Source organism: Dasypus novemcinctus, chromosome 5 (assembly GCF_030445035.2).
Source record: "Dasypus novemcinctus isolate mDasNov1 chromosome 5, mDasNov1.1.hap2, whole genome shotgun sequence".
Classification (NCBI taxonomy): Eukaryota; Metazoa; Chordata; class Mammalia; order Cingulata; family Dasypodidae; genus Dasypus; species Dasypus novemcinctus.
Window position 1 is genome coordinate 65,684,223 of NC_080677.1, and position 25,933 is coordinate 65,710,155.

The 25,933-nt window shown below is 35.4% G+C and overlaps 2 protein-coding genes across 17 annotated transcripts in view; one reads left to right on the forward strand and one right to left on the reverse strand.

Moving 5' to 3' along the window:
• The window catches only part of RUNDC3B (RUN domain containing 3B), a 256,564-nt gene that overhangs the window by 144,243 nt on the left and 86,388 nt on the right, over window positions 1-25,933 (reverse strand). For all 16 annotated transcript variants that reach the window (XM_058297049.2, XM_058297056.1, XM_058297053.1 and 13 more), the window contains 2 exons: window positions 20,346-20,479; window positions 10,936-11,021 (listed from right to left, as the gene is read on the reverse strand). In XM_058297049.2, the coding sequence (XP_058153032.1) occupies window positions 10,936-11,021; window positions 20,346-20,479 (220 nt within the window). The remainder of the gene's footprint in view (window positions 1-10,935; window positions 11,022-20,345; window positions 20,480-25,933) is intronic.
• The window catches only part of ABCB1 (ATP binding cassette subfamily B member 1), a 290,971-nt gene continuing 272,486 nt past the window's right edge, over window positions 7,449-25,933 (forward strand). The window contains exon 1 of the mRNA XM_071215181.1: window positions 7,449-7,670. The gene's annotated coding sequence lies outside the window, so the exon portion shown is untranslated. The remainder of the gene's footprint in view (window positions 7,671-25,933) is intronic.

The following is a 25,933-nucleotide window of genomic DNA, read 5'->3' on the forward strand; positions in this document are numbered from 1 at the left end:
AGACTTCAGCTGGAGCCCCAGGAAGTCAGCGCGCAAAGGAAAGAGAAGCCAGCCCTAGGAAGAAATGAATCTTGAACCCAGAGAAAAGCAAGCCCCAGGAACGTAGGAACCCAGGAACCCCTCACCCCCGCAGACGTCGGCAGCCATCTTGCTCCAAATGGACTTTGGTGAGGGAAGTAACTTAAGCTTTATGGCCTGGTATCTGTAAGCTCCTACCCCAAATAAATACCCTTTATAAAACCAACTAATTTTTGGTATTTTACATCAGTACCCCTTTGGCTGACTAATACACTCACTCAAGAAGACACACAGAAGAAGATACACATAAGAGGAGAGAACATATGTCATTTAGGTCCTGCCATGTGAGAGAAAGGAGAAGGCTCAAACAGCTAAAGCCCCAGGGAGAGGAGAGCCATTAGCCTGGTAGTTTGCAACTGAGAAGGCCCAGAAAGAAACAAAGAAATGGGGAAACGGACTTTGGCCCAGTGGTTAGGGCGTCCGTCTACCATATGGGAGGTCCGCGGTTCAAACCCCGGGCCTCCTCGACCCGTGTGGAGCTGGCCATGCGCAGTGCTGATGCGCGCAAGGAGTGCCGTGCCACGCAAGGGTGTCCCCGCGTGGGGGAGCCCCACGCGCAAGGAGTGCACCCATGAGGAAAGCCGCCCAGCGTGAAAAGAAAGAGCAGCCTGCCCAGGAATGGCGCCGCCCACACTTCCCGTGCCGCTGACGACAACAGAAGCGGACAAAGAAACAAGACGCAGCAAATAGACACCAAGAACAGACAACCAGGGGAAGGGGGGAAATTAAATAAATAAATAAATCTTTAAAAAAAAAAAAAAAAGAAACAAAGAAATGAACCCTAGAGCCAATAGCTGAGATCAGAAGCTGGGCCCACAGAGCCAGAAGAGGAAGAGGAGGGCTGAACCCTCACAAAGATTAGTAACCATCTTCAACACAGGGCAAAAGACTTTGGTGAGGAAATATTAATACCTCTTATGATAGCATGATTTGGACTCCTTAGGGCCTTGCAACCGTAAGCTTTTATCCTACATAAATACCCTTTATAAAAGCCAACAGACTTCTGGTACTTTGCATCAGCACCCCTTTGGCTGACTACCACACTGATTAAATGTAACTTCAATGCTTGATAAACACACATCTGAGAAACACGATTACTCTTATGTATTTTTTTAAAGATTTTTTAAAAAATTTATTATCTCTCTCCCCTCCCCCCCACCCCCCTTCCCCTCCAGCTATCCGCTCTTTGTGTCCATTCACTGTGTGCTCTTCTGTGTCCACTTTTATTCTTGTCATCGGCACCGGGAATCTGTGTCTCTTTTTGTTGTGTCATCTTGCTGCATCAGCTCTCCGTGTGTGCAGCACCACACCTGGGCAGGCTGAACTTTTTCGCACGGGGTGGCTCTCCTTACAGGGTGCACTCCTTGCGTGTGGGCTTCCCTATAAGGGAGACACCCCTGCCTGGCACAGCACTCCTTGCAGGTCAGCACTGCGCATGGGCCAGCTCCACACAGGTCAGGAGGCCCTGGGTTTGAACCCTTAACCTCCCATGTGGTAGGTGGACACTCTACCCACTGAGCCAAATCCACTTCCTAATCTTATGTATTAATCCTTGTTGAATGACAAATACATATAAACATTTGTTTCCTTGAGTTGAACTTTTAAACAATTTGGCAAAGTATGTGAGTTACTTAGAATCATCAATTGTAACAAATGTACCACACTAATGAAGGATGTTGTTAACGTGGGAATGTGTGGGAGGGGGGAGGAGAGGGGCATATATTTTTTATGTAACATTTACATAATCTAAAGTTTTTTTAAAGTAAATAATTTTTTTAAAAATCTACACAAAGAGTGAGCTGTACATTAAACCATGGACTACAGTTACTAGTACAATTGTAAAAATGTGTTAACATCAGTTGTAACAAAATGGTCCACACCAATGTAATGTAGTAACAATAGCACTGTATATAGGAATCCTATATTTTATGTATGATTATTTTGTAAGCCAACAACTTTCCTAATAAAGAAAAAAAAACATAGCGCAAAAGTTCAGACCTAGGAAAAAAAAATCCTCAACCATCTTTGGGTATAATGAAATGGATATTTTCAAACTCTGGTGAAAGTATTGTTTGGGAAAGACATTTGGAAGTTCAACTTAAGACATCTAGAGGTCAGAATTAAGAACTTAAAAACATTCATACATTTTAACCCTTTGTTTCAATCTTGCCTTATGGCAAGACAATGTTTCCAGAAAGAAAAAAAGCTTTGTGCAGTTCATTGCACCCATTATTGCAGCATTTTTTATGGTTATGTCAAATTGTGTATAGACAAATATCCAACCTGAAAGGGATGGTGAAATACACTATGGGACAGACATAATAAGTAATACAGTATAGCCACTAAAAATGTCTACAAAAAAGTTATTAAGGGAGACTGATTAATATTATAATGTGAAATGGGATTAAAAGCAGGATACAAAGTAGAACAGCAAAAGGAACCATAATTATATAAAATGTGCATGAAAAAAAGACCTAAAAGAAATATATCAGCTATTAACAATGGCTCTTTATAGGTAGTACGATTAAGGATGATTATTTTCCCCTTATTTCTACTTTTGCAATTTTTTTGATATTCATTCTAATGAGGAAAATTTAAAATAACATTAAAAATGAAAAGTCAGTATCAAGAGTAAATAAAGAAATCTTCATACTAAGTATTCATTAAAATTGATGACAAATGAGGATTTATTACTTCAAATTACCAAAAACTCTTCCTGCAAAACTTAAGCAGTATCTCTCATCTATTTGTCCTATTGTCTCTACCACTGTAAATCCTTACTTCCAAAATTATAGAAAGAATTAGCCCTAAATGGTCGAGCTTCTAGCTTTTCTTGCATTCTTCTAAACACACATTAGATATCTTGATATCTAATTTTGAAAAAGAATGCCAGAACACAAGAACATATTTCATTTTATGAAGAACTTTTTCAGTATTTAAAAACATGTAAAGACTCTTCTCTGTTAACATATTAATCCAGCCCTAATCCTGATTTACATTTTCTCATGAAACTATAAGGCCACTAAGATTGAGTATGGAAAACAATCGGTTGCGTTCTATCATTTGGATACTAGTGACATAACCTGTTTAGAAAGCACGTTCCCTGCAGGGGTCACTAGAGGTGACTGTTTTCTTAGGAAGTAGACAGAAGATAAAAGATTGATGCAGAGGAAGAGGACAAGGACCAAAAAGAAGCTAAAAAATTTAATCAGATATTAGAGGGCAAAAACAAAAGCCGGTTTTGTACTAATAAATTAACGGAAATATCTAGTTCTTTCTAAAGAGCAATTTTTAAAGGGCAGTTTGGACATTTATTTCTCTCAGTTTACATTTCTGATGGAAAACCACAAGAATTATTCTTATCTTTGCTCTAGAATAATGCCAAATATAGTCCAAATCTTTTTCTAATTGGTTTCTACGAATACAAGGAATTGCTACTTGTATGTAAATATAAAAAGAACATTTTGAGAAAAACAAAAACACTTTCAGATATTTAAAAAATCAAAAATTAATTTTTATTGACTATATAAATATATTTAAATATATATTTAAATATTAATACAGAACTTTTAAAACTCTTAACTAGGGAAGCGGATGTGGCTTAAGGGATTGGGCTCCCGCCTATACATGGGAGATCTATGGTTTGGTTCCTGGTGCCTCCTAAAGAAGACAAGCTGACGGTACACGATGACACAAGAAGAAAAGCATGAGAAACACAACAAAGTAGGAAAAGGAGATGGCCTAAGTGATTAGGTGCCTCTCTCTCACATCGGAGTTCCCAGGTTCAGTTCTGAGGCCTCCTAAAGAAACAAGGATGACAAACAGACACAGCAAGTGCAAACAACGAGGGGGTGGATTGAAATAAATAAATCTTAAAAACAAACAAACAAAAAACAGTCAATGATTCTAGACACAAACTCAGCTTTGAAATTTTTGACCAAGAGATCAGAATTATGTTTTCTCTATACAGTAACAGAACTCATTTCCCTTCCTTCCATCCTTCAGTTATAAAAGCTATATCATTCTTACCCCACATATAACTTCAAAAAGTCAAAGAGCAACCTTTTTTTTCTATTTTTAAATAAGCTTTATTGAGATATAATTCAGATACTATGCAATTTACCCATTTAAAGTACAAGTAAAAAGTTTTTAGTATAGTCACAGAGCTATGCAACCACAATCAAAATGAAAAAGAAATTCTGTACCAGTCAGACCCCAATCCCTGCTAACAACACCTCCTCCTCCTCCCCACACTCCACACTCCAGCTCTAAGCAATCACTAATCAATTTTTTATCTCTATAGATTTGCCTGTTCTGGGTATTCCTTATAAATGGACTCATATAACATATGGTCTTTTGTGCCTGGCTTCTTTCATGGGTATGGTTTCAAGGTTTGTCCACGTTGTTACGCCTATCAGTACTTCATTTTTATTGCTGAATAATACTCCACGGTGGCGGCGAACTTGGCCCAGTGGTTAGGGTGTCCGTCTACCACATGGGAGGTCTGCAGTTCAAACCCCAGGCCACCTTGACCCGTGTGGAGCTGGCCCATGCGCAGTGCTGATGCACACAAGGAGTGCCCTGCCATGCAGGGGTGTCCCCAATGTAGGGGAGCCCCATGTACAAGGAGTGCTCCCCGTAAGGAAAGCCACCCAGCGTGAAAGAAAGTGCAGCCTGCCCAGGAATGGAGCCACACACATGGAGAGCTGACACAGGAAGATGACGCAACAAAAAGAAACACAGATTCCCATGCTGCTGACAACAACAGAAGCGGACAAAGAAGATGCAGCAAACAGACACAGAGAACAGACAACTGGGGTGGGGGGGGGAGGAAGAGGAGAGAAATAAATAAATCTTTAAAAAAAAAAAAAAAACTCCATGGTATGGATATACCATATTTTGTTTTTCATTTATTTGTTGAATGACAACAGCAATTTCCGCTTGTGACTATTATGAATAATGCTGCTATGAAAAATGTGAACTTATGTTTTTAATTCTCTTGGTCATATATATAGAAGTAAAATTGTTGGGTTGATGATAACTCTATGTCTAAATACACTTGAGAGGGAAGCAGACTTGGCCCAATGGATAGGGTGTCCACCTACCACATGGGAGGTCTGTGGTTCAAACCCCGGGCCTCCATGACCTGTGTGGAGCTGGCCCATGTGCAGTGCTGATGCACAGAAGGAGTGCCGTGCCATGCAGGGGTGTCCCCCGCATAGGGGAGCCCCACGCGCAAGGAGTGCACCCAGTAAGGAGAGCCACCCAGCGCCAAAGAAAGTGCAGTCTGCCCAAGAATGGTGCCGCACACACGGAGAAATGATACAACAAGATTATGCAACAAAGAGATACAGATTCCCGGTGCCACTGATAAGGATAGAAGCGGTCACAGAAGTACACACAGTGAATGGACACAGAGAGCAAACAACTGGGAGGGCGGGGAAAGGGGAGAGAAATAAATAAAAAATAAATCTTTAAAAAAATAAATAAATAAATACACTTGAGAAACTGCCAAACTATTTTCCAAAATGGCTATCCCATTTTACTTTCCTACCAGCAGTGTATGAAGATTCTAATTTCTCCACATCCTAACCAAAACTTGTTATAATTTGTCTTATTATTATATTCATCATAGGGGGTGTGATGTGGTAGCTCACTATGCTTTTGATTTGCATTTCCCTGATGGCTAATGCTGAGCTTCTTTCATGTGCTTACTGGTCATCTGTATACCTTCTTTGGTGAAATGTCTACTCTTAAATTGGACTATTTTTCTTTCATTATTGAGTTGTAAAACTTTTATATATATTCTAGAAACAAATCCGTTATTAGATATGTGCAAAATTTTGCATCCATTCTGTGGCTTGTTCTTCCACTTTGTTGATGTGTCTCTTGCATCACAAAGTTTTTAATCAATAAAGTCAAATTTATGTTTTTTTCCTTTTGCTGTCTGTGACCTCGATTTCATATCCAAAGAAAATCATTGCTTAATCCAAGTTTATGAACATTTACATCTTTGATTTCTTCTGAGTTTTGTTTTTTTTTAAAAAAAAAAAAAAGATTTATTTATTTTTCCCCCTTCCCCTCCTCCCACCCTACTGTTTTTGCTGTCTGCATTGTCTTCTCTTCTCATTTTCTCTCCTCTAGGATTCACTGGGATTCGATCCTGGATCCTGGATCCTGGACCTCTGATGGGGAGAGAAGTTCCCTGTCAGCTGTGCCACCACAGTTCCTGGTTTCTGTGGTGCTGCACCTTGACTTTCCCCTTGCCTCTCTTTTGATGTGTCATTATCTTGCTGTGTGACTCACTTGCACAGGGCACTGGCTCACCACATGGGCACTCGCATGGGCACTGGCTTGCTGTGCGGGCACACACTTTCTCTTGTTCTTTTTCACCAGGCCCCAGGATCGAACCTAGGTCCTCCCATATGGTAGGCGGAAGCTCTATCAGTTGAGCCACATCTGCTTCCCAGCTACTAAAAGTTTTTATAGTGTTACATGTAGGTGTTGGGTCCATTTTGAGTTAATTTTTGTAATATGATGTGAGGTAGGGGTCCACAAACTCCCTATAATAATGTTTGGTGTTTTTTCCATCTTAAACATGAAAAATGTTCAAGCACATTCAAATTCAAATTCCAAAACCCTTTCTTAGGTCTTAAAAGATTTAGGTAAATTTATTACTAGTCTAGTTACCTTTTATAAATCGTAAAAAGTATTTATCACTCCAATTTTTTTCTTTGTGGAAGCTCATTATTTTATGAAGTTTTATTTTATTCCTACTATAGTATCCAGGAAATTAGCATTTCTTCTGAATATAAATTCTATAATTACATATTAAGTAGATACAGTGTAACTGCATAAGCAATAAACTGGCTTTCACAAAGTTAATTTTATTTCTATTTTGTAACTGTCTTTTCTTCCACTCTGAACAGAATATTTTCATCTTTTTTTCAAACGTCACTTTTTTCTTTACTTGATAGCTTAACTTTTCTAATTATTTTTCAGTTTGTGAGTAGGTTGAAAGAAGTTTGAGAAAATTATTTCAACCTTCTCCTTGCTTTATTTGTAGGTCTTCTCAGTAACTGCCTAAAACATTTCCCGACTTTTTTTAGCTTGGATTCTAATCTTAACTTTGCCAACCTCTCAACTCTGGCTACTGCCAATGACACCCTAATCCCTGAACCATGACACTCTTAAAGTTGCTTTTTGTTCTTTTTTCTCAAAAGATCCCTAAGACATCGTTCACTTTAGCAAAAAGATGACATGAATTTTCTCATACTTTGGAGCCTTAGTCAAGTACTTTCAAGAACAAGATTTACTGTATTTCTGCTCCCACCACAACTCCTCTATCCAGTCGTATCCTTGATTCTCCTGATTTAGTGCTTTCACACATGTGTGCTTTGGCTGTAGCTCCTCCTCCTGTACTGGGATAAAAGCTTGTATTACCATTTAAAGGATACCATTACTACTTTATCTGTGAAGAGTGAAAATAAGAAGAAATCCACTTCATTCAGATAATCACAAGATTCCTAAAAGACCAGAGTTCATTTCTCATCATTTTGCAAACATTTGTCTCAGGGAACAGCCACACAAAGGTAAGGTACAACTATTATTTCCAGTAGTTTGCAAAAAATATATTTGTTTTGGCTAGAGGTTTTTAATCAAATTGGTTTATAAGAAGAAATGTCTTTGATTTGATTTCGGTTAAAAAAAGTGAAAACATCTACAACTACATTTTTCAGTTCATTTCTAAAACAAAACTGGAATAATTTCCTACCTCCTTTTGTGGGAATTAAAAATCATTACATTCACATTCAGTATCTATATATATGTGTATATATATTATATACTAAGCTATGTCTCTGAATAATATGTTTATATATTATTATAAGAATGTATTTACTTCATGGGCTTTTTTAGAACTGATTCATTTCCTTTTCATCAAAAAGGATCACTAACACCTAAGAACAAGGCAAAACGCATTTCCCTTTAAATCTTTAAACTACTCATTCTAAAAATAATCTTTTCAAGAATGATTTCTACTCCACCCAAACCTTTAAACTAAGAAACAAGTTAACAACTTTGAAGGAATTATTAATGCTTTAATTTCTAGTCAGAAAAGGCAATCATAATTTTGAGATGAGCATTTGTAAAACTGAAAAACATTAAAATTTTTTTAAAAAGAACAATTGGGCAAATGGTGCAAAGTTTGGTTTTGTCATTTGGACTAGTAATGTATTTTCAGTCATTAACTGACATTTACCCATAAATGTATCCTACCAGTCACAGGGCAATTGTCTCTGTAAATATTGGGAAATCCTAAAAAATATATGTAGATTTGGTGGAGTGAATAAATAAATTCTCATTTGTGGCAAGTTACTAGGAAAATAAATTTAAAACCATATTAATGGTGGTTCAGTTGTATAGCTTTTGTACATGAAAAACTATGTACTAGCAGCACTGGATATACTAAGAAAGTGTTTACTGAATGAATAAATGAGGGGATACATTGTATTATGCTTATATTCCTTGCAAAAACTCAATTATTTTTCACTTGCCAAAAAAAAAAGGGAGACAGTAAAGGCAGTTAACAAGGCCAGCTCTTGAAGCAGAAGCAGCAATTCTTCCTAACCCTGTCTCTACTCCCTTTGCAATCAACTGTCTACATTACATTCACTTACCAGCAGAAATTAAACATGGGCTTTTAATAATCAAGGCTTAGAGCCTGAGATATACACCTTTCCTTGATAAAGAGGAGGATACTAACAAAAATCTCAAAAATTAGCCCTTCCAACCAAAGTTAACCAATGGTTCATACCTGGTTTCATATTGGAATCACCTGAAGAGCTATGGGGAAATTTCTAGTTCCCCATTCTCCAAGATTCTAATTGGTCTAGGCTGAGGCCTGAGCATCAGTATTTTTAAAGGACTGTGCATGACTGTAATGTGCAAGGTGCTGATAGTCTATGAGATTGGATCTAAAAGCACAGCGGATACAGCTCAGTGGATGAATGCCTGCTTTCCATGTACAGGGTCCTGGGTTCAACCCCTAGGATCTCCTTTTTAAAAAAAAAGGCACATAGATTACCCCAGGGGAAACTCTGACTTTCAGTCTCTTCTCCATGGATGCCCTTGTCAGAAATTGATTTCTGACATTAATATGTTCATTTCCTTGAGGCTTGCAAGCAAACTCGGCCAGCAATTAACTACCTATTTACATTTTAACAATAATAACTGATAATTATTGTAATTGCATAGATCGCTGCAAATGTCAACTTGGTTTTCATTTCCTTAATTTAGGATTTTGATCTACTAGATTCATTATGTTCTATTTTTTATTTTCAAAGCCTTAGCTTTCTCAATACTAAAAGGTTGTGTCATAGTAAATGCCTAGATTTTCTCACAATCCAGAATGTCAAACATTGCATCAGATCATGGAAGTTAAGATTCCAGGTATAAGACTTCTTTTGCCTAATTTTCTCTATTGTAACTGGTTTATAGCTATTACTCTTACTCTTTTCTTCTCTTTCAGAAATATGATTAATGAGGTAGAAATAAATATGCTAATTTAGAAGTGTCTAAGACAGCACTGTCCATTAGAACTTTCTGAGATGAAGTACATATTCTAAATGTACGCAGTCCAAATCAGTTGCCATAAGCCACATGTGACTATTAAGCACCTGAAATGTGGTTACAGTGCCCAAAGAACAAAATTTTAAATTTTATTTCATCTTAATTAATTTTAGTTTAAATAACAGTTTGTAGCTAGTGTTTCCTGTATTAGAGAGTGTATTTCTAATGTGTTGATACTGTTCACAAAAAATAAACTCCTATATTTCACATGGCACATTCCTTAAATGTATACTATCCAAGTGAAACAACATGGGTACAAACTGTGCTAAAAAGACAACTGAGCAATAAAAAATCATGTAAATGAATTAAAGAAATGAATGATTGATTTATATTCTTTAAAGCTAAGATGTAAAAATTGTTGTGTGATATGAGAAAGGATGATATTAAGAATTTCATAGACGCCCCCCCTCAATTAGAATCTCAGAATCCTCAGGATTGGGGAATAAAATATGGACTAGAGTGGACTTACTGGTATTCTACTATAGACTTATTGTGATTCCAGCAATGGAAGAAATTACATCATTATGCAGAGACAGTGGCCACTGGAGTTGCTGAATGCAGGGAGAGGAAAAAAAGAGGTATAATATGGGGCATTTTCAGGACTTGGAATTGACCTGAGTGACACTGCAATAATAGGTACAGGCCATTATATATCCTGCCATAACCTACAGAAATGAGTGGGAGAGAGTGTAAACTACAATGTAAACTATAATCCATGCTTAGCAGCAATGCTCCAAAACGTGTTCATCAATTGCAATGAATGTACCACACTAATGAAAGAAGTGTTAATGTGGGGAAAAGTGGGAGGTGTGGGGAGTGGGGCATATGGGAATCCTTTATATTTTTTTATGTAATATTTTATGTAATCTAAGTATCTTTTAAAAATAAAAAATACATTAAAAATAATTTCATAGATCTTTAAGCAAATTGGGTAGGGTAAAGTCTGTGGAAAGAAGCTTCAACTGTTGGAAGAGTAAGAATTAGAGATGATTCAGCAAAAGGATGTTCCAGGCAAAATATGAAGCCTGAAAAAATAATAAAAGATAAAAGTATATTTAGCTTGACAAATTATGTTTTCCTGAGAAGAACAGACTTATCTGAACAGAAAAAGGGAAAATAAAATAGTTAAGGACTTTAGAAACTAAATAAAACTTCATTCTCTTCTTATTTTATGTATTTATGTGACTTTTTCAAACATATATTAGAAAATCAAAAGGACTTTTAAACCTGGTCGTTTTGAAGTCTCTCAGAGCTGTAGAGATGTATTCAGATAAATGTTTTTCCATGAGTGCTACTCTGATCCAGGCTCTACCCTAAGAAAGAAGAAAAAATTAAATATGAAAAAATATTAAGAGTTTTAAAATTCTTACACACTGTGTCATAAAAATTATGCATTTTAATGTCTAAAAAACAATTTATTCAAAATATACATTTAACAAACACTAAGATTATACAAGTAGATCAAAATAAATTTTGATTATATAAAATATGTATTTTGTTTACTGAATAATTTGGATATAGCATGTCAGATAAACTTTTTATCCTCTGAAGAAACAGAGGATATTGATACTGGCTTAATTGAATCATATAATCATAATACATAACTTTCTACTTAAATGTCCCAAGTCAATATGGTAATTAAAATGAGTCACATAATAAAACATGAGGAACAGAATCTTCTCATTAATAAAAAGAATCACTCTAAATACCACTCATTTAAGAGAATTTTCCATCTTGTCCTTCCAGAGGAGGTTTATACAATAATGAACCCCAAATTTCATGACTTATCATGTATTCAAGTCGTGAGTCACTGAATTTGGTGCACCCAGAGAATTTTAGTGTAAACTTAGGCTAGGAAAAAAATAAATAAAACCAAGATCAACATATTCTAGCACAAAATCACAGAAATAGTTCTGACCAAATGTGAATAATTTTACTAAAAAAGGGGGGCATCATTCAGAAGTTGAGATCAATTAATTTTAATCTAAAGCATTTCCTCTGGATTTTTTAGAATGAAAGAATATAAGAGATGAGGTTTGTAGTGAGAATTCTATAATCTAATTACTTTCATTTCACTAAACCTTTTTCACAAATCTCCAGAAAATCCATGAAAATGGAAAATATAAAAACTGGAAATATGGCATAAAGGTAAGACTAATGAATATTTATATTTAAGGAAAGGCATTAAAGGAAAAAAAGGGGCATTCTTCAGAAATATTTGTAACTGTAGTGAATCACCTTCCTAGATATAATAAGAGTGAAAAAAGGAGTCAATCAAGGCAGTGGTAAAACCTGTCAGGCTAGAAGCAGCAGTCCTGTTCGGGAAGTAAAGAAATTATATGGGTGTAGTCAGCATGTCAGTCAATTTGCTTACCAAGGTCAATTTCTCGTTTTAGCTTGCCCAGTGGTCAGTCAATTGTTCCAGTTTAAGGGGTAAGCCCATGGGTACACTACAATTAGCTATGGCTAATTGGAACAGAGGAAGGAAGGCAAGCAAATGGCTGGCCAGCAGAGTCTCAGGATCCTCTCTCAGAAACTTCATCTAAAATGCACAGACTAGTCAGATGGTAGTAGCTGCTCAAATCAAAAGACCACGTCTCCCAATATAGAAACAGAGAAAGTTAGACACAGGATTCTGTGCTGTTGCTAGATAAGAAATGTGGGGGAAAGTCCTGCTTCCTGATTTGTTTCAATCCATACAAAACTGGGCTGCACTTAGTTTCCTGTCCTTAGATGTTTGTGGAATTCTCTGTTATAGTATGATAATAACTTGTGCTAATTTTAATAGATTTCTTCTCTTTCAACCCAAAAACTTTTACTAGAGCAGGAGATAAACAGATTTTAAAAGGCTATGGGGGCCAAGAAGTAGGGAAAATGAAAACTAGATTGACAATTTACTCTACTGATGGGTAATGGTAACCTATGGAAGGTTTTGGGAGAAAAAATTAGTCAAAATTTCTTAAGAATGTTATTAATTTGTGCTAGGCCCTGTTAGCTTTACCTAATTCAGACGTTTAATCCTCCCAACAATACAATACTATCCCCACTTTACAATATGAGAAAACAAAAGATAGATATAATTGGAAGAGAGAAAACTCATCTTCTCATGACCAAATTGACCAACCTAGTTGAATTAATTACCCATTCCCTTTATTTACCCACCTGTTTTCAAGGGATGGCTCATCATCATTTAAAAGAATGAAAAGTCAAATCACAGTGTGGGCAAAGATATCTGCATTATATATATCTGACAAAAGATTCTCACCCAGAAAATACAAAGAGTTATTACATCAATTAGGAAAAAAAACAAACTCAATTTAAATTTGGGCCTGAAAGGGGAAAGCTTTTAACTATAGATTCAATTTCTTTAGTTAGGTATGAGAATATTCAGATGTTCTATATCTTTTTGTATTCGTTTGGTAGGTGATGTTTTTCAAAGAATTTGCGTGTTTCATGAAAATCTTCGTTTTTATGATATGGTTATCCATAATATAATCTTTTAGCATTTTTAAGGTCTCTAGGGTCTATGAGGTTAGGCCCCTTCTTTATTCTTGATAGTAGTAATATATAATCTAATTTTTTTTTCTTGCTAGTCTTATTAGAAGCTTATAAATTTTATCATTTCTCTATAAAAATCAACTTCTGCTTTTATTTTTTCAAGTGTACTCTTTTTTCAATTTTATTGAATTTTTGCTATCTTCATTATTTCCTTCCTTCTACATTGAGTTTATTACTTTTTATAGTTTCTTGAGAAAAAAGCTCTGATCACTGATTTTCAGAAGGCTTTTTTTAATACACAAAAGCCTATTTAAACCTATTAATTTTCCTCCAAGCACAAGTTTTATGTTATATTTGCATTAACATTAATTTCAAAATAGTTTTCAATTTTCGTTGTGATTTTTTTCTGTCCATGAGCTATTTTGAAGTATATTTTTCAGTTTCTACTCATATAAGCATTTCTAGTTATCGGTTTGTTACAGGTTCTAGCTTAATTGCCCTGTGGTTAGAGAATATACTCTATGTGATTTCAATCCTCTGAAATTTACTGAGATAAATTATGCCTCAGCAAATGGTCAATTTTTTCCTTAAGATTTATTTATTTTTCTCCCCTCCCCCCCCAGTTGTCTGCTCTGTGTCCATTCACTGCATGTTCTTCTGTGACCACTTCTATCCTTATCAGTGGCACTGGGAATCTGTGTTTCTCTTCATTGCATCATCTTGTTGTGTCAGCTCTCCGTGTGTGGGGTGCCATTCCTGGGCAGGTTGCACTTTCTTTCGCGCTGGGTGGCTCTCCTTATGGGGCGCACTCCTTGCACGTGGGGCTCCCCTATGCGGGGGACACCCCTGTGTGGCAGGGCACTCCTTGTGTGCATCAGCACTGCACATGGGCCAGCTTCACACAGGTCAAGGAGGCCTGGGGATTGAACCTCGGACCTCCCATGTGGTAGGTGGACGCCCTATCCACTGGGTCAAGTCCGCTTCCCCAAACGGTCAATTTTTATATAAATTTTTTGTGTGTCTGATAAGAATATATTCTGCAGTTGTCTCTTGATTTTTTAATATATTTCAGTTCTTTCATAATATTTATCTTTAGTCTATTTTCTTGAACTTACTGTAATTATTTAAAAGTCCAGGAACTATATCACTTACGGGTCTATTTCAATTGTCTATTTATTTCTCTTGATTTTGACCATTTGCTCTTGTATGCCTGGTGATTTGATTGAATGCTGGACACCACCTATGAAAATTTGCAGCAGCACTTGATGCTATTTTTTTTCAAAGTAGATTTACTTTTCTCTGGCAGGCAAATGAAAGACTAGAAAATAGCTGTGCACCATTTAAGGGCTTCAATTATAAGCCTTTTAGGACTGGTATTTTTCTGATTTGTCCTAATTTCCAAGGTATAGCCTTTTTCAGGTCTCAATTGAAAGCTAGAACTTTACAGGGTCCTTCCAAATTGTTGGGCCTTGAACTCTAACCTCAGTCTCTCCAGTATAATACATCAAAATATTTGTTGTATTCAGCTATTTTAGCCTTCTATCTGCTGTTTCTAGCTTAATTTTTGGACTTCTGCTCTTTGACTGAGCTGCCCAAGATTTGGCAAATGCCTCACAGGAAAACTGTATGCACAATTTCAGGTTCATTTCTCTGAATTTCTCTCCTCTCAATCAAGTGCTGGTTTCGTTGGTATTTACAAATTCCAACTTCTATTTTTCCAGCCCAAGAAAACTAAAACAACCATCACCATTCCCTCCACTTTCTTCTTAGTCTCTATACCTGTGATATGAATAGGAAAAGGCCCTCAGGTTAAAATCCAAGGTGAATATGGGCTCACCTCACGTACTTCATGGTGAATTTGGGCCACTCAAGTTCTCATTCCTTTGTTCTCTTTTACCTTAATAGTGTTGCTTTTTTTAATAGTTGTTCTCAGCAGAAGGGTTCTTCTAATACAAGCTATTCTGTTATCCCTGGAAGCAGAAACTAATTCATTTCTCACCTCCAGGATTAGGTCCTTTTTAGACTCCTATTATCCACTTCTAACTTGACTCTACTTCTACCCTTCCCTTTAATGAATTCTCCATAAAACATTTAGTTCATATTTTTAAAATGTAAATCAGATTATAGTGTGTTTGTACTTTAAGAGACGGAAGGGAGGGAGGGAAAGAAACCCTGAAATAGCTTCCCCCTGCACTTAGAATAATATACAAACTCTTTATCATTACTCTATATACTTCTACTCTACACCTTGCTTACTCTTCTCAATATTCACTTGTACATTTTTTCCCTTAATTCAGGTCTCTGCTCAAATGTTTCTTTCTCACAGAAGCCTTCTCTAACCACCCTATCTAAAATTGCAAGCCCTCCACATGTCCATATTTGTTTGTTTGTCTTACTAAAATGTAATGCACATAACATTTGTTCTTTGCCATCTTTTTTTATACCACTGTATCCATAGTATTTATAACAGAATATATTGGAGACTCAATATATATTTGTTGAATAAATGGGTAAAACTAAGGGAGATAAATAACTTGCTCAAGGTTATAAACTACTAAATGTTGGAGCCACCAGAGAGACATGGAGAAAAGGAATGATATGATGAAAATATTTTACAAAGATTCATCTGAAGCAAGTCTTTAAACTGGATAGTGTTTAAATATGAATGCTCACTTCAAATAAAAATTTATGAGTTGTCAATAGAAAATGGTCATTAAAATGGTCTTTTCTCAATAATATATCTTTTTGTAACGTTCTAGTATTTGATAACTCTAAATTATCTGTGATTAAAATCTTTCAGCAGGAAATTTATTTAACTTGCCTGCAGTACAGAACAATGATAAGGCCAGCTTCCAAATAGGAGACAAAGTAAGCCAGACGATGAGACCAAGAAAAATTGTTTCTTAGAAAGATTGGGGATATATGTAACGAGAATGTATTAAGGACTATATTCATAGTTCTGGCATGATATATGTCCTCAATAAAAATTTGTTGGATGGAAAGATGAAAAGATACATGGCTTATTGATGTGATTATATGCTAAGAATTTGGTCTAGTGTCTAAATCAATAATGAAAGTACACACAGGGTAAGCAACCATGAACTAGGAAAACCTAGCATTGTTTAAAAAACTGGCTGAAGAACTCTTCTTAAAAACAGAGGAAAATACACGAACATGCACAGGAAGATAGGAGGAACTCAAGAATAGTACGGAGTTTGTCTTTGGGGTCAAGAAAATAAAAAAGGCAAGGGAGGAAAAGGATTTCTTCAGCTCAGAACCAGTTGGAATGGTAAGAATACACAATGGAACTATCTGTAAGATCAGTAACAGTAGTAAGTATGGATCCAATTAGAGGTGATTTCTGTTACAGATTATATAATATGTTAGTAAGCAATTACCCCAGGAGCAGATAGGGAAGATGAACAAGTTCAGAAGAGAGTGAAATAAGTTTGTGCCTGTTAAAGTCATTTATCTAAGAGTGCTTATTCTAGTCTGAAACCTAAGTAAACTAATGTATAGAAATTCCATGCTCTATAATCCTCTCATATCTTATAGCAATAATAGTTGCATATACACTTGAAAAGGGAATATCATAGATATGATCTTCAAATCAAATATTCTCTGCCATTGTTAGGCTACGTTAAGGGCTTGGAAAAAAGGCTGAACTAATAAGCAAAGAAAGAAAACAGTCTTCATTTGATAGCTCTTGGCCTAGAGAAACTAAGTATCAGATCTCTCATGGTAAAAAGTTTCTATACTATCAGTCTAAGGAGTAGAGTGGTAATAGGACACAGATATTCCTGATTGAATCAGGACTGAATTCAACAAGTAATCCTGATTTATTCCTGATTCAATCAACTCAGCTAAATTTAATGAGTTTTTATATTGAATTATTCATTGTCCTGTATTACATCTATGTCTTTTATTGCTTGAAATGTTATACACATGACCTTAAAAGTATAATCAGAGTAAATCCAGTCCCTTACATAGAATTCAAAAAGGAAGATCTATTTTGGCCCCCGATGAACTGAGTTGTACATTGTTTACCAGATAAATTTGGTGCTTCAGTTCTGATTCACAGTCATGATTCACATGTGTCAGGGCTGAATGACAGTGCTACATATGCTGATAGACACTCAAAACTGCACCTCAATAAGCCTGCCATCTGGGGTATTTACGTTTATTACATCAGTCCTAATGCTTGGCACATGTGGTCTATTGGAAAGATTAAATACCTTGCTCTTCATACTGCAATGGATAGCTAACTTTGCCCATAGATTTTTCTCAGCATAACCAGGTAAATCATAGATATCTTTCCCCACTAAGTAGAAACTGTTTGAGGGTTGAGCAAAACTAAGATATAAATGCAGGATTTAAAATGTGATTGTTCTGTAGTGATTTGATGCCCAACACCATTTCTTTACACATTCTCTTGGCTGGGCTGGACTGGTCTCCGAAGTCTCATGAACGAAAGCGGTCATCTAGTTCTGGATTCTTTGGTCCACCTAGATCGAAATGCTACATTCCTAATATTTGTTACCTTCTTGTTTATCTTTTGTAGTTTAGGATATGGTAGTTCTAGAAATATAACTCCTCTATTCAAAGGCTTTAAAATACTACTTATCATATTAGTAGTTCCTACTTTTAATATAAATGAGAAAATACTTTATTTTCCACCAATTTTACAGACTTGATGCAGTCAAACTATAACTAGTCTATTATTCCTAAAGAAACCAAGATATTATTTTTAAACTATAAAGAAAATATTAAAGAAAAACTGGTACAAACTCAACTAAGAGGCAAAGGGGAATTTAAGTTGCACACTTTTTAAGCTTGTAGTCAGTCAGTCAGACAGTAAGTACATAAATCAATGAATAAACTGAGAAAATAGAAGGCAAGGACAACTACGTGACTAAAAAGAAATCTATGTTAATAAAAACAGCGCTCAAACATTTATGAGAATTTTTTTTAAAAGAGAAACTCTAATTAACTTAAAAATGAATACATTTATGGGCTGAAAAAGACTGTGAGGCAGAAATGAAAAGTGATTCAACCTAAAGCACTAAGTTAACTGGTGCTCAGAAAACCCCTTGGATGGAAGTTGGCAGGAGGCAGTTTAGGAGGAATTAGTGGTTTCAGAAATTGAAATCTATTGCTATCATCTTCAAAGGGTGATAAATGTCAGGGCTATCAAGTTTATCCAAAAATAGACTTCAAAATTGTAGGCTTAAAAATGTTTTAACTATGTTTCTAATTATGCTGCTAAATTTAAATACTATAGATTTTGTTTGTAAAAAATTAAGATATTCATTTCAGGTTTTACAAAATATTTTATTTACTTCGGACATATCTTTGTTAATTTTGCTAACCAGAAATTTTCCAAAAGAAAATAAATTCCTAAATAAAAATGAATATAGGAAAAATAAAGTTAGGAACTACAGTTTTTGAAAGATGATGGTTTTACCATTTAGTTATTATTCAAACATAGTGAAATAATGAAGAAAAACATCTCTTGATCTTAAAACCCCACATGTCTAGCTTCAATCTTTGTCTTCTATTCACATGCCATTCTGTTCATTCTTAAGAGTCAAAAATAGTAAGGAGAACTACTACGGCAATCCAATAAAAAATTAAATTCCTAAACTAAAGCTGCACATGACCCATATATGTAATTCCCTTGCAGGCATTTACTAGACTCTGTGCTTTAACCTCATGCTGATACTTTGTTTTAGGTGTCCCTCCCATTACCAGCAGTCTTTTGACCCAATTGCAGTGCTCTGGGTTTCAATAGAGGATCTTCACCCATGTTCATTGCAAAGATGTTCATGATTCTTTGGGGGGGGAAAACCAGCTTATATATATTTTAAAAACCCTCAATAATTGATCATTCCTTAAAAGTTAGTTACAATGTGGAATCTGTCACCATATCAATGAACTCTTCATATTCTGTTACACTAAATCCATTGGACTGTATTGTACTCTGAATGGCTCTTTTACCCATGAATGCATTTGTAATTATATATATGGGTCATGTGGAAAATATCAGTTCATTAAGTTATCCAGGTCTACAAATTACTGACAAATTTCATTAGACAATAAAAAAATACATTTTAAAATATCAACATCATCAGAAAAGTCTTTTAGTATCAGAAAACTATCAAGATTAAGGTGGTAGAAACAAGTTTTCTAAAATTCTACTTTTCACTTGAAAGTTTTACTCTCACAATTGGCAACAAATACTGTCAGTGGTTCTCCTTGAAGTGAGAAGCTCACTCATTTTTCAAGAAAACGTCTGCTAAATTCCTAAGTCTAGAAAACAACAGCTAAGTTGTTCTTTCAAGTAAAAATGGTGTTACATGAAAAAAAGTGACTAAGTAAGCTCACAACTCAACTGCATAAGTGCCTTTTCTCAATGCAACCATCATTCTTCAGTATGCAGCAAAAGTGCTTTATGTGTACTTCCCATTTTGTCACTCAGAAAATAAAAAGACAGGTAATACAGGGTTGAGAAACTGGTTTTCTTTATATATTATGAATTCATGAGTGGGAGAGGTAGAACTCAGTGATTACTAATGTAGTTTGATGCCACTGCTTTAACTCATGCAAAGGCACCAGCAGTTTTATTCATCATTGCTTCTGCATCAGCAGTGCAAATGTCAACACAGTGAAAAAGGCAAATAACATCTTGGTACTATTATGAAAATTATTTTGATATCCTAGACTCCCTAAAGAAAAGGTCTTGTAGAGCCCCAGGATTCTGCATAACACTGTTTGAGGACCACTGGCTTAGATAATTCAAGAAATACAGAATCTTCATAGAACAGGAAATATTTTATTGTTCTCCTTGAAAAGAAAATTCACAATGACTATAGCTTTATACCTTCCTGCTATTCATGAGGCAGAAGTGAAGATTCGAGAGCATTCTAAAATAAAGAGGCATATAAAGGGGGAAAAAGGAATTCTTAGACAAGCCTCTGAAAGATGTTAAATTTGGTCAAGTGCTTAATCCCAACAATGAAATTCACAAGGAAATACTTCATTTAACAAAGAGCTTGCATATTTTCTACTAGAGTAAAAACTACTTGGGATTAGATTATACACATGTCATATTATTATTATTATTGTTATCAATTTCTTACCTTAGCTCTTGAGGAACTGACATTTTCCATATTTTCAATGCTGCAGATACAATTCTGTGAAACTTTCCGGCAAGCCACTCTGATATAGTCCCAGAAGCTACGAGGACTCTCATAACCAAACCAGGTTATTTGACCTTCAGGGGACAAATTGTAATACCAAATAAAAGTAAAAGAAAAACTAGACCAGAAAATTCAAAATGCAAGAACAATAAAATTCTGGGAAATAAAGGATAACAGTGTGCTATATAATAGAAAGGGTATTAATGTAGATGTCAAAGGGCCCTAAAACTAATCCTGTTACTCCTTTAATTAGTTGTGTTACTTTGGGTGATTTATTTAATGGTTCTAGATAACAGTTTTCTCAACAATAAAATCAAAATGAAAAAAAGGCAGGGGAGCTAGACTCTAAAAGACCTCTTGCAGTTTAATATCCAGTTATTCAAATTTAGTCTTTGTAATAACATATAGAAAATGTTCCTTCTGGTTCTAGCTAAGCATCAATTTAAATGTTACCAGATGCACTCTAAGGTTGTTTCTCCACTTCGAAAAATAGAAGAAGAAAGAATAACACAACCCTTTCCCTCTTCTTCATAGGAATACTTTAAATAAATGAAGCAATGTATGGTCTATTCTGTAAGTAAATATAAGCAATTAGCATCCTACATTCACTGATCATTCACAATGTTCTACCCAAACATTCTCACCTATCCTTAGTCATAAAGCTCTTTTCACCAACCCATCAAAAACTCCTTGCATTTACCACTTTAATCTTTTAGGTTTGGAAAACTATGAGTCTGCTCATGACTAAATGCTCTATTATGTACATTTTCCATTAGTATCAATATTCTATGGAGGACTTGGAGTATTAGGAACAAGGGAAACTTTTTGTACTTTTAGTATTTTAAAATGGGATAGGAGAGCCACATTAATACATTCTCTAGTTCTCTGGGATGATTAGTATTACCTGCGGGAATTGATTAATTTTAATGTAGTAATATTTGCTTTTATATTTTTCAATCTAGGCGTCTTCATTTCGAATTTATCTTCCCTCCTCAGAAATAGCTTCTCTCTAGTAACATCAAAAAGTGTCCCTTCAGCAATCACCATTTTAGGAGCAATGTCTGAGATGATATTTATTTGAGTGGTTCACAACCATAGCAGCACATTCAGAATAATTGAGCTGCTTTAAAGAAATACTCAGAAATGGATTTTATCCTAGATTAAATCTCTAGGAGATATCAGAATCTCTAGGAGAGGGCCCATGCACTGCTATTTCTAAAAAGTTCCCTTGGTATTTGTAATGATTTACTTATGATTAATCAACCAACAGAAATCCTATATATCATGATGAGTAACTCCTATTCATTATTCAGGATGGTTTAAAGGCCACCTCTTCCAGGAAAATATCCCTGATCTCCACAGCGGGTTAGTCCCTTTCTATGTGCTGCCCTAGTACCACAGTGCCTCGTGTGTTTACTTATTTCTATCACACTTTATTATAATCAGCTATTTACTTGATTGTCTCACACAATAGTGGTGAGATCACTAGGAAGGGATTGCATCTTATTTGTCTTTAAGTCAATCTCCAGCAATTAACATAGTGTCTGGCTCAAGTAAAAATGGTGTACCATGAAAAAAGGGACTAGGTCAGCTCATAAGGCAATAAATTTTTGTTGAATATTCAATAAGTATTTGTTGAACAAATGAATTGTTAAATTAGCACAAAACAGATCACCTTATATGCAGTGCACAAACTAGAGTTTTTTCCTTTAAATAAATTTCTTTTTATACCAGCTTCAATAGAAATCTGGTATTAAGGTATCTGCCTACTAGTTTATACATATCAAATACTCTGGTCAAATATATTTACCTTTGTGTATATAAACAAAAACACAAAAACATCAGTACATCCTTACTTAAATATTTAAATAATTCTATGTCCCTTAAAAATTAAACCTTATTACTTTCAAATAGAAACTTACAGGAATATTTATAATCTCCCTCCTTCCTCTCAATTTCTCCCTATCACTTTCCTTTGACCTCAGTTAATAAAGTTCCTGGTACATACCTCAATATAGTTTGTCTTTAGGGAATTTTTCATGTCATCAATTTGTTAGTCACTTGGAGGGGAAGCAGAATGGTTGGTGGTTAAGAGCATGCGCTTTTGAGTCAGGTGGACCAAAACTGGAATCTTACATCATTTTCTAGTTACATGATCTTGCACAAATGACATAACTTCACCTGTTTAGTTCTATAAGGCTGAGCTTCTTGTTGTTAAGTTGAGAATAATAGTAGTATCTACCTGATAGTACTGTTATGAGGATTAGATAACACAAGTACAGCAATTAGCCCAGAACCTAATACATATTAAGTACTCAATAAGCACTCAATAAATTTGAGTACTCATTATTACTACAGTTATTACTATTATCATACAATAGTTAAGGGAACCAAAACCAAGCTTTCCTTGGACCACATAACAAAGTGAGGATGAGATGCAAATTTAAGTTTTTCCAATTACTTCCTTACAATATAGAGAAGTCTTTAAAAGTTACTCCTTAAACCAACATTTTTCCTTATCTACCACTCTAAATTTACCTCCCCAAAATCTAATCTCAACTAATTTTCCTCACCTCCTATTATTTGAGATCATTCCATAATTTCAAAAGAAAAGACACAACTCACAGACTTCCCTCAAGAAATAACACTTTTGTTTGCGAGTACTATACACTGGCAGGGATCTGAAAGGAAGACAGCATCATGAGGTTTCTCTGGGGACTTTAAACCCTTCTAAAGAGACAGTACAGGAAACAGAAGTCAGAGAAATGGGCAAGGAAAAAGGCAACACTAACCAGTGGCATGGTATGCTTTTCTATAATGCTATTTTTTTTAAGGCAAACCCAGGACCTCATACATGGGAGGCAGATGCACAACCACTTGAGCTACATCTGCTCCTCTCTGCAATGCTATTTTTAAAACTTGTCATAAGTTTCACATGGCTAAGGAGAATAATTTATAAGTTTCATAGTAGAGCTAAAGGAAAACAAAAGAGTGTAACAAAGCCCCGTTTTAAAGGAGAGGAAACAAAAATACCAAAAAAACTAATCGAGACTTGCGTTAAACAAAATCAGTGGTTACTAAATTCTTCACACTCCTGCTATAGGTAGGTAGTGCTATCTACAAGGCTTTTATCCAAATGGCAATGGCAAGGTTACCCAAATTACAAACTGAGAAACTATACATTTAATAGAATGGCATTATATCATGACTTGCAGAGGCTTAAACAAACTAGTTAATATCTTTACAACATCTACTCAACAAAGTGACATAAGGATGACTTGGCTTGATTCTGCCTTCCTCCCTTTTCCATGTGTCTCATTTCCAAGGTGAAGTTCTTAATTCAAAAGACAGAGTTTTCCACATTCAGAAGGATCTGCTTTGATTAAGAGAAAGTGCAACCACCACACCAGGGAGCCAAGAGTGCCTACAACTGAAAGCAGGAGAATTGCATCCAGCATCCATGTGGAATCTAAGCCCCCTCTTGATATAGATGTGGAATGGACACAACCATTCTAAGGTCCACAGGATGGAGGAATAGAGTATGGATTAGAGTGGAGTTACTGATATTCTATTCATGAACTATTGTGATTAGTAATGAAGAAAATGTGGCATTGGTGTGGAGAAAGTGGCCATGGTGGCTGCTGGGGGTAGGGAGTGGGAGAGATGTGATGTGGGTGTTTTCGGGACTTGGAGTTGTCCTGGGTGGTGCTGCAGGGACAGTTACCGGACATGGTAGGTCCTCCCATGGCCCACTGGGTGGATTGTGGGAGAGTGTGGGCTATGATGTGGACCACTGACCATGAGGTACAGCGGTGCTCAGAGATGTATTCACCAAATGCAATGAATGTCTCACGATGATGGAGGAGGTTGTTGTTATGGGGGGAGGAGTGGGGTGAGGGGGATGGGGGGTATATGGGGATCTCATATTTTTTGAATGTAACATTAAAAAAATAAAGACAAAAAAATTAATTAATTAATTAATTAAGAGAAAGTAGATTCCCTTGTAATAACCTCCAAACAAGCGTTCATGTAAACTGTCTATATATAATTATATTTAAACAATTAAATAAATTCTGTATCTACAAAAAAAGTTAGATTTAGCTAAAAATAATCAATAAAAGTGTTCACCTGGTTATTTGGGAACCAGTTATTCAAACATCACTTTTGATTGCACAGACATTAACTACTAGCAAAAGATGTCCTTGGGCTATTTGGCTATAACCAATATTTAACAGGAGTATTAAAAAAACAAAGCTACTAGCTAATCATGCCTTTAAAATAAGTACTTAAGTAAGAAATAGTCACTCCTAACATATTTTCATTTCCTCTAAAAGTAACCACAAAAGCAAATCACATAGCAAGAAACTGACTAGTCTATAGCTTAGATAAATTTTATTCCAGATAAGAAAGATGCTATCACTAATTCTCTTGTAAAATACCCTGATGATCAGTAGGATAGTACTACACTTTCAGTGGTAAATATTCTTCAAAGTTGACTTTTTATCAATGACAAAGTCAAATAAGCTTTTCAGAACTTAACCCCATCAATCCAACTCATTTTTTTAAGCACAGAATACGTGGTGATAACTCTGTCCAACTAAATGGCAATTTGCTACTGACCAGCTATGTGAAGTAAGTCTTTTGCACTAAATTGCCTCATTTTCAGCACCAAAAAAGATGGTTCTGATTTCTAAGGTCCACAGCTAATCTAAAATTATTCTTCTATGTTCTTCAAGTTAGACATTTAGTCACTTCTTGCAAAATGTCTGTTTTACTTATATCTTATTTAATGGCCAGAATGAAATCTTCTAAAAACAGGAACTAAATTTTCTAAAGTGGTTCTCTACGAAGCAGTGACTAATGACATCATCTTTTGATAAAGTAATATAAAATATAAATGAATATATTAAGTGACTTCTTTATCTTTGTGCTTAGTTATGAAAAACTTATTTTACAAAGTGAAATTCCCTTAGTGTTACCTCACCAAGCTGACAATATCAACAACTATTACCTTGGGTAGGCTATTCTCCTAGAGAAGCAACAGAAGGCAAGAAGGTTACCCTAAATTTTAATAAACCACTTCTACCACTGTAGAAGTTTTCAGGTACTTAAAGGAAGCTGGCTAATTATGGATTTATTGCTGCCACTACATTAACACTGAGAGATTCGACTTTAAATTTTGTAGGAACAGTGTCAAATTTCCTAAGACTAATTTATAATAGATATTTTAGTATTTTCCAGTATCTTTTTACTTAACAGAGAAAATTCCCATTTCTGCAGGAGCTCAAATCTGTCCTTTTCTCTTTAAGTACTATTATTAACTGAGGTTTATATTTATTGGACCACCCAGCTTTGAAGGTAAAGTATGACCTTATTAATTTTCTAACTGAGGTATCACATTAATGATCTTAAACAGGAAAGGACAAATTTAAACATGTATAAAAGAACTTTAATTAGTATCTTAAGTTGAATCTGAACAATTCAAGAAAATGAATTTGTACTTAAATTCCTAGCTCTGTAAGTTATTT